Source organism: Salmo salar, unplaced genomic scaffold (genome assembly GCF_905237065.1).
Source record: "Salmo salar unplaced genomic scaffold, Ssal_v3.1, whole genome shotgun sequence".
Taxonomy (NCBI): Eukaryota; Metazoa; Chordata; class Actinopteri; order Salmoniformes; family Salmonidae; genus Salmo; species Salmo salar.
In genome coordinates this window covers 106,454-122,638 of record NW_025548422.1, presented here as the reverse complement: position 1 = coordinate 122,638, position 16,185 = coordinate 106,454, and the positions used below count along the sequence as shown (strand labels likewise).

Here is a 16,185-nt window from a genome sequence, read left to right as displayed (position 1 = left end):
CCCAGGACCACGAATACAAATTCAATCTAGACATTGTTGCCCCAGATCACACAAAAACTATACAGTTGAAGTCGAAAGTTTACATACACCTTAGCTAAACACATTTAAACTCAGTTTTCACAATTCCTGACATTTAATCCTTGTAAAAATTCCTTGTCTTAAGTCAGTTAGGATCACCACTTTATTTTAAGAATGTGAAATGTCAGAATAATAGTAGTGAGAATGATTTATTTCAGCATTAATTTCTTTCATCACATTCCCAGTGGGTCAGAAGTTTACATACACTCAATTAGTATTTGGTATCATTGCCTTTAAATTGTTTAACTTGGGTCAAACATTTTGGGTAGCCTTCAACAAGCTTCCCACAATAAGTTGGGTGAATTTCGCCCCATTCCTCCCGACAGAGCTGGTGTAATGGTGTAAGTGAGTCAAGTTTGTAGGCCTCCTTGCTCGCACATGCTTTTTCAGCTCTGCCCACAAATTTTCTATAGGATGGAGCTCAGGACTTTGTGATGGTCACTCCAATACCTTGACTTTCTTGTCCTTAAGCCATTTTGCCACAACGTTGGGTGGAGTGGATGTATATATATATAGAGAGAGAGAAGGGTGAAGGGAGGGAGCGGAACGAGAGAATGAAAGGGGCATTGTCCATTGGGAAGACCCACTTCCTGACTGATGTCTTGAGATGTTGCTTCAATATATCCACATAATTTTCAATCCTCATGATGCCATCTATTTTGTGAAGTGCATCAGTCCTTCCTGCAGCAAAGCACCCACACAACATGATGCTGTCACCCCCGTGATTCAAGGTTGGGATGGTGTTCTTCGGCTTGCAAGCCTCCCCCTTTTTCCTCCAAACATAAAGATAGTCATTATGGCCAAACAGTTCTATTTTTGTTTCATCAGAACAGAGGACATTTCTCCAAAAAGTATGATCTTTGTCCCCATGTGCAGTTTCAAACCGTAGTGTGGCTTTTTATTGAGGTTTTGGAGCAGTGGCTTCATCCTTGCTGAGCAGCCTTTCAGATTATGTTGATATAGGACTCGTTTTACTGTGGATATAGATACTTTTGTACCTGTTTCCTCCAGCATCTTCACAAAGTCCTTTGCTGTTGTTCTGGGATTGATTTGCACTTTTCGCACCAAAGTACGTTCATCTCTAGGAGAGAACGCGTCTCCTTCCTGAAGGGTAAGACGGCTGTGTGGTCCCATGGTGTTTATACTTGCTTACTATTGTTGCTACACATTAACTTGGTACCTTGAGGCGTTTGGAAATTGCTCCCAAGGATGAACCAGACTTGTGGAGGTCTACAATTTTTTTTAGGTCTTGGCTGATTTCTTTTGATTTTCCCATCATGTCAAGCAAAGAGGCACTGAGTTTGAAGGTAGGCCTTGAAATACACCCACAGGTACACCTCCAATTGACTCAAATGATTTCAATTAGCCAATCAGAAGCTTCTAAAGCCATGACATAATTTTCTGGAATTTTTCAGGCTGTTTAAAGGCACAGTCAACTTAGTGTATGTTGACTTCTTACCCACTGGAATTGTGATACAGTGAATTTGAAGTGAAATAACCTGTCTGTAAACAATTGTTGGGAAAATGACTTGTGTCGTGCGCACAAAGTAGATGTCCTAACCCACTTGCCAAAACTATACTTTGTTTAACAAGAAATTTGTGGGGTGGTTGAAAAACGAGTTTTAATGACTCCAACCTAAGTGTATGTACATTTCCGACTTCAACTCTACAAATCTCGGCCTAAACATCAGCACCACAGGTAACTTCTACAAAGCTGTGAACGATCTGAGAGACAAGGCAAGAAGTGCCTACTATGCCATCAAAAGGAACATAAAATTCGACATACCAAGGATCTTGCTAAAAATACTTGAATCAGTTATAGAACCCTTTGCCCTTTATGGTTGTGAGCTCTGGGGTCCGCTCACCAAACAAGAATTCACAAAATGGGACAAACACCATATTGACACTCTGCATGCAGAATTCTGCTAAAATGTACAACGTAAAACACCAAATGATGCATGTCTTTATTCTTCTGGAACTTTTGTAAGTGTAATGTTTACAGTTCATTTTTTGTTGTTTATTATTTATTGCACTTGCTTTGGCTATGTAAACATATGTTTGCCATGCCAATAAAGCCCTTAATGTGAAATAGAAATTGAGAGACAGAGAGAGAGGCAGACATCCACTCTAAAACGTAAAGGTTCCTGGAGCGTCCTTTAGGGGTTCTTCATATAACCCCTTTTAATGGATCCTCAACAACAACAACAAAATACTATTATTATTAATAATAATACGCACAACAGTAACACAATATTTTAGTTTTTAGTGTTTATTATGATCCTAAAATGACATAAACAAATATGAAAAGATAGATGGTATCATCATAAAACAATATCAATACCTTAAATTGAGGAGATCTTTACATTGTTCAATTAAGTTCCTACACATGCTGTCCTTTCAAATTCAAATCCAAACGTTTCAGTTGGGCAGTTAGGTTCCTGCAAGAACCCCCACCAACTAATGAGGTTCCTCGATGAACCCCACCTCCTATGGGGTTCTTGGAAGAACCTTTTGGGGGCAATTTTCAGTGCCAAGAACCCTAAGGTTGTTCCAAGAACTTAGAAGAACTTAGAAGAACCATTATTGAGTGCCATTTGGGAGTCATTCAGAGTGTTTAATGTTAGCTGAGCTGTCATCACCACAAGCTCAGGTAGCTTACCTTTCAAAACACTTATTTGTCCCCCCCTTCTCTAATATTTATCTGATATCAGTAAAGTATTTAGCTAATAATAACACACCCTTATTTCCTGATTATTCTGGTTTCCAGGGCAACTCGCTGCTCTTCCTCCCCAACGTTCTAAAGGTGTATCTGGAGAACGGACAGACCAAGGCCTTCAAGTTTGAACCCAACACCACTGTCAAGGTAACTATATCATACACATACTACAGTATCATATTATAAGTATAATCCTGATGATACTACTAATATAATAGACAGACCAAGGCCCAACACCCTTGTTAAGATAACTTTATTTTACTATATGATACCACACTGCTTCGACACCATATTCAACCAAATATTTATTATATAATTCCATTATTTTACTTTTAGATTTGTGTGTATAGTTGTGAATTGTTATATACCACGGCACTGTTGGAGCTATGAACACAAGCATTTCACTACACCCGAAATAACATCTCCTAAATTTGTGTATGTGACCAATAAAATTTGATTTGATTTGTTAAGGAACTATACTGGGGCGCGTTGGGCCAGTAACCGAAAGGTTGCTAGATCGAATCCCCGAGCTCACAAAATAAAACTCTGTTGTTCTGCCCCTGAACAAGGCAGTTAACCCAGTGTTCCCCGGTAGGCCGTCATTGTAAATAAGAATTTGTTCTTAACTGACTTGCCTAGTTAAATGAGAAAAAACTATTTAAAAATACTGTCAATTAGTGTCCTGTCCAGGGGTGAACATGAACATCAAGCTGCCTCATGCTACAGAAACATATAGACTCCTCCTCTACAGGCCGTCCTGGCTCAGACAATAGACTCCTCCTCTACAGGCTGTCCTGGCTCAGACAATAGACTCCTCCTCTACAGGCCGTCCTGGCTAAGACAATAGACTCCTCCTCTACGGGTCGTCCTGGCTCAGACAATAGACTCCTCCTCTACGGGTCGTCCTGGCTCAGACAATAGACTCCCCCTCTACAGGCCGTCCTGGCTCAGACAATAGACTCCTCCTCTACAGGCTGTCCTGGCTCAGACAATAGACTCCTCCATGGGCCGTTCTGGCTCAGACAATAGACTCCTCCTCTACAGGCCGTCCTGGCTCAGACAATAGACTTACTGACTGACTGTGTACATACTGTATACTGTTACACCCTATTCTACAGACCTTTCAATGTAGTCCATTCAGCAAGTCAACTGAAATCCCAATTGACCTCAACCATATAGTTTAACTGGCCTAACAAATCAGTGTCTTGTCTCCTGTTCTCTCTGGTTCCTCCCAGGACATAGTGATGACCCTGTCTCCTGTTCTCTCTGGTTCCTCCCAGGACATAGTGATGACCCTGTCTCCTGTTCTCTCTGGTTCCTCCCAGGACATAGTGATGACCCTGTCTCCTGTTCTCTCTGGTTCCTCCCAGGACATAGTGATGACCCTGTCTCCTGTTCTCTCTGGTTCCTCCCAGGACATAGTGATGACCCTGTCTCCTGTTCTCTCTGGTTCCTCCCAGGACATAGTGATGACCCTGTCTCCTGTTCTCTCTGGTTCCTCCCAGGACATAGTGATGACCCTGTCTCCTGTTCTCTCTGGTTCCTCCCAGGACATAGTGATGACCCTGTCTCCTGTTCTCTCTGGTTCCTCCCAGGACATAGTGATGACCCTGAAGGAGAAACTGTCTCTGTCTCGTATCGAACACTTCTCTCTGGTTCTGGAACAGAAGTATAGCATCAGTAAACTACTGTTACTACATGAAGAGGAGAGGATACAACAGGTACACACACACACACACACACACACACACACACACACACACACACACACACACACACACACACACACACACACACACACACACACACACACACACACACACACACACACACACACACACACACGCGCAAAGGATAGCATCACTAAACTACTGTTACTCCATAAAGAGGACAGGATACATCCGTTATACTCACACGCCCCTGTATCCAACCCCGCCCCCCTCCCTCTGTCCATCTCCAGGTGGTTCATCAGAAGGAAGTCCATGACTACAGGTGTCTGTTCAGAGTGTGTTTTATACCCAGAGAACCTGAGCACCTGTTACAAGACGACCCCACTGCCTTCCAGTACCTCTACCTGCAGGTAGGTGTGTGTGTGTGTGTGTGTGTGTGTGTGTGTGTGTGTGTGTGTGTGTGTGTGTGTGTGTGTGTGTGTGTGTGTGTGTGTGTGTGTGTGTGTGTGTGTGTGTGTGTGTGTGTGTGTGTGTGTGTGTGTGTGTGTGTGTGAGTGAGGAGTGGAGGTTGCATAACATGGATGTGAATATATGTGAGTACGTGTGTGTAACATCACTAACTGTGTGTGTGTGTCTGTTTGTGTGTGTTTGTAACATCACCGTTTGTGTGTGTGTGTGTGTGTGTGTCTGTGTGTAACATCACTGTGTGTTTGTGTGTGTGTGTGTGTGTGTGTGTGTGTGTGTTTGTGTGTGTAACATCACCGTGTGTGTGTGTCTGTGTGTGTATGTGTGTAACATCACTGTGTGTTTGTGTGTTTGTGTGTGTAACATCACCGTGTGTGTGTGTGTGTTTGTTTGTGTGTGTAACATCACTGTGTGTGTGTGTGTGTGTGTGTGTGTGTGTGTGTGTGTGTGTGTGTGTGTGTGTGTGTGTGTGTGTGTGTGTGTGTGTGTAGGGTATAAATGATGTGCTACAGGAGCGTTTTGCGGTGGAGATGCGTTGCAACACGGCCCTGCGTCTGGCAGCCCTGCACATACAGGAGAGACTAGCCAGCTGTGGACAGTCACCTCGGACCAAACTCAAGATCATCACGTACGTCCCTCACGTCCCGCTGGTCATATTCCCTCTATTAGAACACAACATTACAGCTGATCATATTCCCTCTATTAGAACACAACATTACAGCTGATCATATTCCCTCTATTAGAACACAACATTACAGCTGATCATATTCCCTCTATTAGAACACAACATTACAGCTGATCATATTCCCTCTATTAGAACACAACATTACAGCTGATCATATTCCCTCTATTAGAACACAACATTACAGCTGATCATATTCCCTCTATTAGAACAGAACATTACAGCTGATCATATTCCCTCTATTAGAACACAACATTACAGCTGATCATATTCCCTCTATTAGAACAGAACATTACAGCTGATCATATTCCCTCTATTAGAACAGAACATTACAGCTGATCATATTCCCTCTATTAGAACAGAACATTACAGCTGATCATATTCCCTCTACTAGAACACAACATTACAGCTGATCATATTCCCTCTACTAGAACACAACATTACAGCTGATCATATTCCCTCTATTAGAACACAACATTACAGCTGATCATATTCCCTCTATTAGAACACAACATTACAGCTGATCATATTCCCTCTATTAGAACACAACATTACAGCTGATCATATTCCCTCTATTAGAACACAACATTACAGCTGATCATATTCCCTCTATTAGAACACAACATTACAGCTGATCATATTCCCTCTATTAGAACACAACATTACAGCTGATCATATTCCCTCTACTAGAACACAACATTACAGCTGATCATATTCCCTCTATTAGAACACAACATTACAGCTGATCATATTCCCTCTATTAGAACAGAACATTACAGCTGATCATATTCCCTCTATTAGAACACAACATTACAGCTGATCATATTCCCTCTACTAGAACAGAACATTACAGCTGATCATATTCCCTCTATTAGAACACAACATTACAGCTGATCATATTCCCTCTATTAGAACTGAACATTACAGCTGATCATATTCCCTCTATCTTCTCTACAGGAAAAGTTGGGGCATTGAGAACTTTATCTCTTCAACCCTCCTGAGGAACATGAGGGAGAAGGATCTGAGAAAGGCCATTGGCTATCACATGAAGAAGAGCCAATCACAGGAGCCAAAGCAGAAGGTGCTGTCGGCCAATCAGGCGAAGATTAACTACCTGGAGGAGCTGTGTGACCTCAAGTCCTTTGGCGGGAAGTCCTTCAGCGCCACCATGATGGTAGGAGAGATTACCTCTATCTAGTTATCTCTATCTCTGCCATGATGGTAGTGGAGAGATTACCTCTATCTAGTTATCTCTGTATCTCTGACATGATGGTAGTGGAGAGATTACCTCTATCTAGTTATCTCTGTATCTCTACCATGATGGTAGGAGAGAGATTACCTCTATCTAGTTATCTCTGTATCTCTACCATGATGGTAGGAGAGAGATTACCTCTATCTAGTTGTCTCTGTATCTCTACCACGATGGTAGGAGAGAGATTACCTCTATCTGGTTGTCTCTGTAACTCTGCCATGATGGTAGAGGAGAGATTACCGCTGTCTAGTTATCTCTGTCTATATCATGATGGTAGGAGATTAGCTCCTTCTATCTCTAGTTGTCTCTGTCTATATCATGATGGTAGGAGAGAGATTAGCTCTATCTATCTCTAGTTATCTCTGTCTATATCATGACGGTAGGAGAGAGATTAGCTCTATCTATCTCTAGTTGTCTCTGTCTATATCATGATGGTAGGAGAGAGATTAGCTCTATCTATCTCTAGTTATTTCTGTCTATATCATGATGGTAGTTGCTTAGCACCAATTTGAAGGATTATATTATCTCTCTATTTCTCTTTGTCAGTGCTGGGATGATGTATTCATCTCTACTGCTATTTATCTCTACCAACGTATCCCTGTCATGGTGTCTCTCTCTCTCTCTCTCTCTATTCATCTCTGTCTACTGACAGGATATAATGTGTTTCAGTGGGGAGGACAGAGCTACAGTACCTCTCTATTCATCTCTGTCTACTGACAGGATATGATGGGTTTCAGTGGGCATGACAGAGCTATTAATTATTCTATTTTGGCACCCCCTGGTGGTGTGGCCAGGGAGTGCCATGTTTTCAGGCCAAAGTTACACCTTGAGTTGGGAAGTGCTGGTTGTTGGAGCGGGAATTAGGTGGCCACAGCACCTGGATCTTCAGTACTCCCATAATGCACCACCCTTACCCAGAGATCTAAGGGAGAAACCACATGGATCTTCAGTACTAACACGATGCACCTCCCTTACCCACAGATCTAGTCGAGAAAAACGCTCAACTGACCTCAACTGTCTATGAGAACTTCATTCCCTCTCTTCTCCCTCTCTTCTCTCCCCCTCTTTCTCTCTCTCTCCATAGCTCCAGGACAGAGAGTCGATGGTGACCCTGTTGGTGGGGTCGCGGCACGGTATCAGTCAGGTGGTGAACCACAAACTGAGCATCATGACCACACTCACAGAGTTCAGCAGTATCACACGCATAGAGCTGCTGCCAGAGTCTGACCGTGTTAGTCTGGTCAAGATATATCTACAGGACATCAAGGTATGGTATGATACACAAACACAGACATGCATGCACGCACTAGCAGACACACACACACACACACACACACACACACACACACACACACACACACACACACACACACACACACAGACACACGCTACAAAGCCAATTTCCCCAAAAGCTATTTTCTTACTACTGAAAGACGTGTTTTTATCACTGAAGCATCGTCTTCTCTCCCCTGACCTCCTCTGCTCTGCTCTGCTCTCCTCTACTCCCCTCCCCCTCTCTCTCTTCTCCCTCCCTCCTCTCTTTCTTCCCCCTCCTATCCTCTCCTCCTCTTCTCTTGTCCCTTGTTCCTCTCCTCCTCTCCCCAGCCTATCACCCTGTTGTTGGAGTCAGTAGCAGCTAAGGAACTGTCCTGTCTGGTGGCAGGGTACTGTCGTGCCCTAGTGGACCCCAGCCTCATCATCTTCCCCTGGACACAGGACGCCAAGCAGCACCGTGTGTCCGCCGAGGAGGGTATGCTACCACAGACGAACACAAACACACACACACACCAAGTCTCTGCTGAGGAAGGTACGATACCACCCCACTACCAGGCTATTCACAACAGGGACAGGGTCCTTTCAGTCATTTAAGGAATTGAAAAGTGCCATGTATTTTCAATAAAGATTTTGAATTGTTGAGTTGACATCTGCCAATGTAATAATATCAGTTTAGAATGTTTAAATAATTAGATAGTTGAAGAGAAAAGAAGGAGACAGTAGAACTAGGTTGTATCTGTGTGTCAGACTGTAGAACTAGGTTGTATCTGTGTGTCAGACAGTAGAACTAGGTTGTATCTGTGTTTCAGACAGTAGAACTAGGTTGTATCTGTGTTTCAGACAGTAGAACTAGGTTGTATCTGTGTTTCAGACAGTAGAACTAGGTTGTATCTGTGTGTCAGACAGTAGAACTAGGTTGTATCTGTGTGTCAGACAGTAGAACTAGGTTGTATCTGTGTGTCAGACAGTAGAACTAGGTTGTATCTGTGTTTCAGACAGTAGAACTAGGTTGTATCTGTGTGTCAGACAGTAGAACTAGGTTGTATCTGTGTGTCAGACAGTAGAACTAGGTTGTATCTGTGTGTCAGACAGTAGAACTAGGTTGTATCTGTGTGTCAGACAGTAGAACTAGGTTGTATCTGTGTGTCAGACAGTAGAACTAGGTTGTATCTGTGTGTCAGACAGTAGAACTAGGTTGTATCTGTGTGTCAGACTGTAGAACTAGGTTGTATCTGTGTGTCAGACTGTAGAACTAGGTTGTATCTGTGTGTCAGACAGTAGAACTAGGTTGTATCTGTGTGTCAGACAGTAGAACTAGGTTGTATCTGTGTGTCAGACTGTAGAACTAGGTTGTATCTGTGTGTCAGACAGTAGAACTAGGTTGTATCTGTGTGTCAGACAGTAGAACTAGGTTGTATCTGTGTGTCAGACAGTAGAACTAGGTTGTATCTGTGTGTCAGATAGTGCAGTATATACTGTAAGCAGATAGATAAGTAAACCTATCATGAAAATCAAGTTGCGGAACTGTTTTTTCATGATGTAATGTGTTCCAGGTTTAATGTTGTCATGGTGTGTTTCTATAGGTTATGTGTTACAGGTTTCATGTTGTCATGATGTGTGTGTGTTTATAGGTTATGTGTCGCGGTGTGGCAGTGACTCGGACGATTCCTCCGACATGGACATGGACACTCTCATCTCCCTTGTATCCCATAACAACAAGCGAACCACATCAGACCCTGTCGGTCTACGCCGGATTATGGAGGAGAGGAAAGAGGAGAGGAAAGAGAGGAAGGAGAGAGAGGAGAGGAAAAAGAAGGGAGAAGGAGAACAAGAGAAAAATATGAAATACGGAACTATGTCTCCACTGAGAAAAAACAGAGAGAAGGAGAGAATTGAGGAGAAGGTGGGAGGAGTTGGGGACCAGAGAAAGAAAGACACTGGGGGAGAGGCGAAGTCCGAGAAACAACGAGGTGCAGAGAACAGAGGACTGCAGGAAGAGGAGAGGAAAGAGAGGAAGGAGAGAGAGGAGAGGAAAAAGAAGGGAGAAGGAGAACAAGAGAAAAATATGAAATACGGAACTATGTCTCCACTGAGAAAAAACAGAGAGAAGGAGAGAATTGAGGAGAAGGTGGGAGGAGTTGGGGACCAGAGAAAGAAAGACACTGGGGGAGAGGCGAAGTCCGAGAAACAACGAGGTGCAGAGAACAGAGGACTGCAGGAAGACGACAGAGAAAGAGAGGACGAGAGCGCAAAGAAGGAAAGAGAAGGAGAGGAGAGGAAAGGAGATGAGGAGAGAGGTGGATGGGAGAGGAAAGGAGAGGAGGAGAGAGGTGGAGGGGAGAGGAAAGGAGAGGAGGAGAGAGGTGGAGGGGAGAGGAAAGGAGAGGAGGAGAGAGGTGGAGGGGAGAGGAAAGGAGAGCAGGAGAGAGGAGGATGGGAGAGGAAAGGAGAGGAGGAGAGAGGAGGAGGGGAGAGGAAAGGAGAGGAGGAGAGAGGTGGAGGGGAGAGGAAAGCAGAGCAGGAGAGAGGAGGAGGGGAGGTTCGGGGAGCTACGACAGAAGAGCACCCGTCCGTATCAGAGGAGGCGTCAGACTCGTGTCGTACTGACTCTCGTTTCATGACCAGCATCTCCAGTGACTCCCTGGATGCTCTGGAGGAAGATGACCTGATCGCCTGCTCTTCCTCCCTCCCTCACCCTCACCCTCCCTTCCGCCTCACAGTGGAGCCCCCCATCCCCAGCCTCACCCACGAGGGGGTGCATCCTCACCCCAAGGAGGGGCAGGAGAGTGGAGAGGAGAAGGAGGTGGAGAGGTGTCAGGAGAGTGGAGAGGAGGGGTAGGAGGAGAGTGGAGAGGAGGAGAGTGGAGAGGAGGAGGAGGGGGAGGAGAGTGCAGAGGAGGGGGAAGAGGGAGGGGATCGGGCAACGGAGCTTGGGTCAACACTCACCATTCTCCCATGACCCCTGACTCCATGAACTCTGAACCTGTGACCCCCGTGGTTGACCCCTCTGAGAACCTGAACTATGCTGAGCTCTCTCTCATGCTGGAGTACCTCCCCAGTCCTCCGGAGGCGAGTGACGATGAGGACGAGGAGGAGAAGAGGGAAGAGATGAGGAGGAGTAATGAAGGAACTGGACAGGAGGAATTTTCCTTATCCGGACGTCCCCGTTCCTCCTCCTCCTCACTTATGGACTGTGTGTTTACATTCGAGCAGAGAGACGCAAGGCATTACTACAATATCTGCCCTAATGTTACCCCTGACAGCACCCGCACCCGCAGCCTCACCCACCCTCACCCTGAGACTGAGGAAGAGGAGGGTGGTGGTGAGGAGGAAGAGCAGGGGGCGCTCCTAACCCTGGAGCCTGTGCCCATCCTCCAGCCGCCTCCAGGGTTCGGGGACAGCAGTTCTGACGAGGAGTTCTTTGATGCGAGGGATCGGTTTGCCTCGCCTGAAGACCCAACATCAGGGACTGTGTCCCGAGGTGTGTCAGGGTTATTACTGTACTGTAAGGTGTAAGAGTTAGTTCCCTATTAGGTGTCCAGAGGTTGGTGGGGTTATGAACTTAATTGCACTAGGTCCGTTATGGTGTTAACTTAACAGCTTTAGTTTTTAAGTGTTTACTTGAAGAACTGAAACTGGTCATATTAGATAAAACTGTGAGAAGCATAGTGCGTATTCTCCAGTTAATTAGTGATGTATAAAGAGAGATTAATGAGATTAAATGGATGAAAGGTTCTAATTCCTGATGATCTGAGGTCAATAGATATCTGGAAAGCATTTAATTATGTAAGGTCTGTTCTGATTTCTTTCGTCACATAAAGTTTTCATTTTTTCCAGATTTTTCAGCCGAGATGATGAGTGGAATGACGCAGCAAACTGTGAGCCTGAGTGACATCAGAATCAGCCTGGCTGAAGGAACGAGGCATGAAAGAGAGGAGGGTAGAGAGGGAGAGACCAACGAAGGAGGAGGAGGGAGAGAGATGTTCTCCAGGCTCTCTAGGAAAAGATCGAAGAAGCGGCGTTCCTTCATGCAGACCGACTTCACCTCAACAGTCTCCTACCCTGGACCGGACCAAAACCAGGAGCGGAACAGGGACTGGAACCCAGATCACATTCCTGATCAGTATCCGGACCGGGCACAGAACCGGACAGAGAGTTCAGATGAAAGCCAGCAGCTGAGTCTGGACCCAGAACCCTCTGAGCAGAGCCAGAACCCATGTCCTACTGTCTCTTCTCTGAGCCACGCCGAGGGGGAGGCGTCCCAGCTCGAGTCCAAGCCTATCCTCACCAAGCCCAGCCCAGAGGGGTCCCATCGGGGACCTGGAGAGCCATGTGTGCCTGGTAACCCAAAAGGAGATCCACGGGCGCCTGATAACCCGAAGGCTAACCTCCATAGGAGCTCCAGGAGCAGGCGGCAGTCCATGGAGACGGAGCCTGACGTGATGGAGTCCAAATCGGTCACTGCCCTGGTGACGGCAGCCTCCCTCTCCATCACGGCTGTCCGCTGTAGAGTAGAACCAGACGGCAAGGAGAGCACTGATCGGAGAGGAGACGGGGAGGAGGTGGAGGGAGAGATGGAGGAGGAGGAGGGGGGCGGAGAAGCAGGACCATTCACATGTCACATGTTTCTGACTGAGATTAAGGAGGAGGAGGGGCAGAGGGGGAGGAAACAGGGGAGGAGGGGGAGAGCGACAGAGAGGAGAGACAGCTTTCTCTCATTTCTGAAGATCCATCCTCTGTTAGGGGGTCCCAGTTTAGTAGACGACCTCTGTGTCTAACGAAAGACGAGGATCAGGTAGCTTCTTTCGTACCCCAAATAAGTATCTCCCATCCAGGTGTGTATGGGAGGGACATGGGGGTGAACAAGGCGTGGCTGGTGGTGAGGAGAGCGTGACTCCCCTTTCTGCTCCTCCTCCCCCACCTCTCCACTGCCACCCTTCCCAGCCCCCTCCATCCCCCCACACAAAGAGGGGAGAGAGGGATAGCAAGGATGGGAATGTGGGGTCTCAACCCAAACCCTTCACACACTCAGACGGAGAGAAGGACATTAGCTGCTTGACTCAAGTCCATAGAAAACTCACTATCAGTCACCAAGACCTGACAAGCCAAGGGCAAGCAGAAACTGACAATGATGAAGCTATAGTTAGCACTAATTATGTTACTGATAACACTGATGTTGCTACGGCTAACATTGCAGCTACAGCCAACATTCATTTTGTCATGGCTAACACTGAGACTACAGTTAGCTCTGATTTTGATTTAGGCACTGCTAATCACAAAGATACAAATAGCATCAAATCTGTTCCGGCTAACACTATAGCTAATGCCGATTTTGCTACGGCTAACAGTGAAGCTAATGCTATAATGTATTCCCTTACAACTAGCAAAGATTCTACAGGTAATGCTAACTTAGCTATGACTAATGCTAATTCAGCTAACACTAACTCAGCTATGGCTAACATTCCCAAAGAGTCTCCCATATCACCTACAACAGGCTTCCTCCTCCGGCCTTGCTCACCGGGCATCATCGGGCAAAGCCTCTCGGCCTCCACATTACGGGGGAAGATCCAGAACCTGCCCCTCTATTTATCTCGCTCCCAGGAAACCCTCACCCTCTCTGGGGTGGGAAGCCCCAACAGGAACCCTTCTCCGGAGACCACCAGCAACAAGACTGAGGTAATGGTCACCACCGAAACCACCAAGGACGACGATGTCACAAAATTGGTGACAGTGGAGGATTTGAAAGATTCCGGGGTGGCGTTGGCAGAGTCGGATGATTCCGAGGTTACGCTGACAGAATCGGAGGTTGGCGAGGTTGTTGTGGAGACGGCCGGGCGGAAATCACGAGGTTGACGGTTTCGGAGGTCAAGGAGGTGGTCGAGAAGGTTGTGATGGTCTACGGATCCTCCCTTCCTCCCCCTTTAGCACCCATCTCTCTTGAGTCCAAACCAGATCATCCCAAAATGATTGTCAAGTTGCCTACCTGTCCCATTGCTACAGTGGAAACTGCCCCTCCTATGGCTCCTGCACCTATCTGTCTGGAGCTCAAACTAGTCACTGAACTACTCTCCCCAGGCCCCACTATCCACAAAATGCCCGCCCCATTAACTTCCTGTCCTTCCTCTCCCCGTGCCCATACGCGTAGAGCCCAAACCAGACCATGAACCACTATCCATACGCTCCAAAATGGCCGCCTTGTCGTCTACTTATCCCCCTGCTTTAGTGGTAACCACACAGAGTCTGAATTTCTCTTCTTCTAATCCTCCCCCATCAGAGTAGAACCCAAGCCAGAGCCTTGCCCTGAACCCCTATCAGGCCCCAAAATGTCCGCTCCATTGGTTTCCTGCCCCTCTGCTATAGTGGTGACCACACAGAGTCTGAACGGACCGGGGCTCAGCTTCCCTGGTTATAACATGAGAGGACGGCCATTTGGGAACAACAGCTTCTGTAAACCCCCAGGTGAGGAGGCAGGCCTGCTGAACACTCTGACTACAGGCTGTGGGGTCTTCACCTCCACCTGTGAGACCCAGCCCAACCAGGCCCACATGGAATCCTATTCCCCAGCAAAGCCTGATTTTGGGTGTAGCTCGGTGCTGGCATCAGGGTGCGAGACGGTCCTGGAGGGGGTGCAGACGCCCCTGGAGGCATGCAGGTGTCCGCCACCGCTGGTTTGTACCAACTGTTTCAGCGGGGGTGACAGCTTCGACGATGAGTTGACAGTTTACGAGTTCTCCTGCCGGACAAGTTCTCCTCCCGCCTCCCAACCCTCTTCCTCTGCGCTGGCCCTCCCTCTCACGACCTCTCCTCCTCTCTCCTCTTTCCTGTCCTCCTCCCCTCCCTCCTCCCCCCTCCTCTCTCCCTCCTTTCCTCGCTCCATCCTGCCCCCCTCCTCCTCCATGGAGCTCACCCCTCTCCTCTCCCCACTCCTTTCCCCGTCCAACTGCTTCTTGTCCCAGTCAAGTCTCCATGATGATATCAGCCGACTACGCCACCGCCGCTTCCCACCGCCCCCCGCAGGGTTCCAGACCATCCGGAGTGACGTGGACGAGCTTCTCACCCTCCTGCAGGGGGGGAGGATGGGGGGGAAAGGGGGGAGGCACCCCAGGGAGACCTGCGCCACCCACTTCTCAGAAAACAAGCGTCTTCTCCACATGGAGGCCCGGAGGCTGATGGCCGGCTGTCAGAAGGTGGTCCGGGTGGGGCAGACCCCGGATGAGATGCTCTTCTCCCTCTCTGACAGCTTCAGGACCCTGGTGGGCATGGCCGGCATGTGCCTGTGGTTCTCCGGGTGCGACCGGTGCGACCGGAGGAATGCCGAGGCACTAGCGGGGCTGGCGGACGTGGCCAGAACGTACCGGGAGTTTGTGCTGGCAGCGGAGAGGGCGAGCGGGAGGCGGAGCTGTCATGACCTCAGCACCAAGCTTCTTGCCAAGCAGTGTACTGCCCTCACTGCTTCCGTCTTCTGCCTCACACAGCTGTTCCGCACACTCACCGCCCTCTGAACTGAACCAACGAACTCTGACCCCTATAACAACAAATAGGTTGACCTTTCAATTCTGACCTCTAGACCCACTACACAGGGTTGCCAGCCAATCAGTCAGTCACCAGGCTGAGTGGGGAATGAATGTGTGAACTGCAACAAGTCCACGTAGTGAAAAAAAACAGTAGAAGCACAATTGAAAGGAGAGAGAGATGAGATGGATGAAACAAGACGGGTCTAATCTCCTGTGACATCATAGAGAGCCTCTGTGGCATCATAAATAAGGAACCTCTGTGACATCACAAAGCGCCTGTGTGACATCACAGAGAACGTGTGACACGCTGGAAGACATAAGAGTGATGTCATAACAGGTCCCAAATGACTGTTAAGTTTTTTTAACAGTAACCTACAGTATGCTGTGCAAGTACTGCAACCACACAACGAGGGACAAACTGGACATACATAGCATCATCACCAAACTGCAAGAAGCCTCACGCAATGACAATCTCCGCACTCAAAGCCAACCTGCTTGCTTTGATATAGCATTTAAGTAACTATTATATTTGA

General features: G+C 47.1%; 1 protein-coding gene across 1 annotated transcript in view; it reads left to right on the top strand.

Annotated features, from left to right (window-relative positions):
• LOC106594451 (FERM and PDZ domain-containing protein 1) overlaps positions 1–16,185 on the top strand; it is a 68,744-nt gene extending 52,559 nt beyond the window's left edge. The window contains exons 8-22 of the mRNA XM_045712372.1: positions 2,846–2,941; positions 4,390–4,515; positions 4,755–4,874; positions 5,421–5,557; positions 6,569–6,785; positions 7,948–8,130; positions 8,469–8,613; positions 9,770–10,431; positions 10,720–10,941; positions 11,151–11,207; positions 11,352–11,619; positions 12,192–12,755; positions 13,633–13,986; positions 14,418–14,882; positions 14,997–16,185. Of these exons, the coding sequence (XP_045568328.1) occupies positions 2,846–2,941; positions 4,390–4,515; positions 4,755–4,874; positions 5,421–5,557; positions 6,569–6,785; positions 7,948–8,130; positions 8,469–8,613; positions 9,770–10,431; positions 10,720–10,941; positions 11,151–11,207; positions 11,352–11,619; positions 12,192–12,755; positions 13,633–13,986; positions 14,418–14,882; positions 14,997–15,640 (4,260 nt within the window). The 3' untranslated portion in view covers positions 15,641–16,185. The remainder of the gene's footprint in view (positions 1–2,845; positions 2,942–4,389; positions 4,516–4,754; positions 4,875–5,420; positions 5,558–6,568; positions 6,786–7,947; positions 8,131–8,468; positions 8,614–9,769; positions 10,432–10,719; positions 10,942–11,150; positions 11,208–11,351; positions 11,620–12,191; positions 12,756–13,632; positions 13,987–14,417; positions 14,883–14,996) is intronic.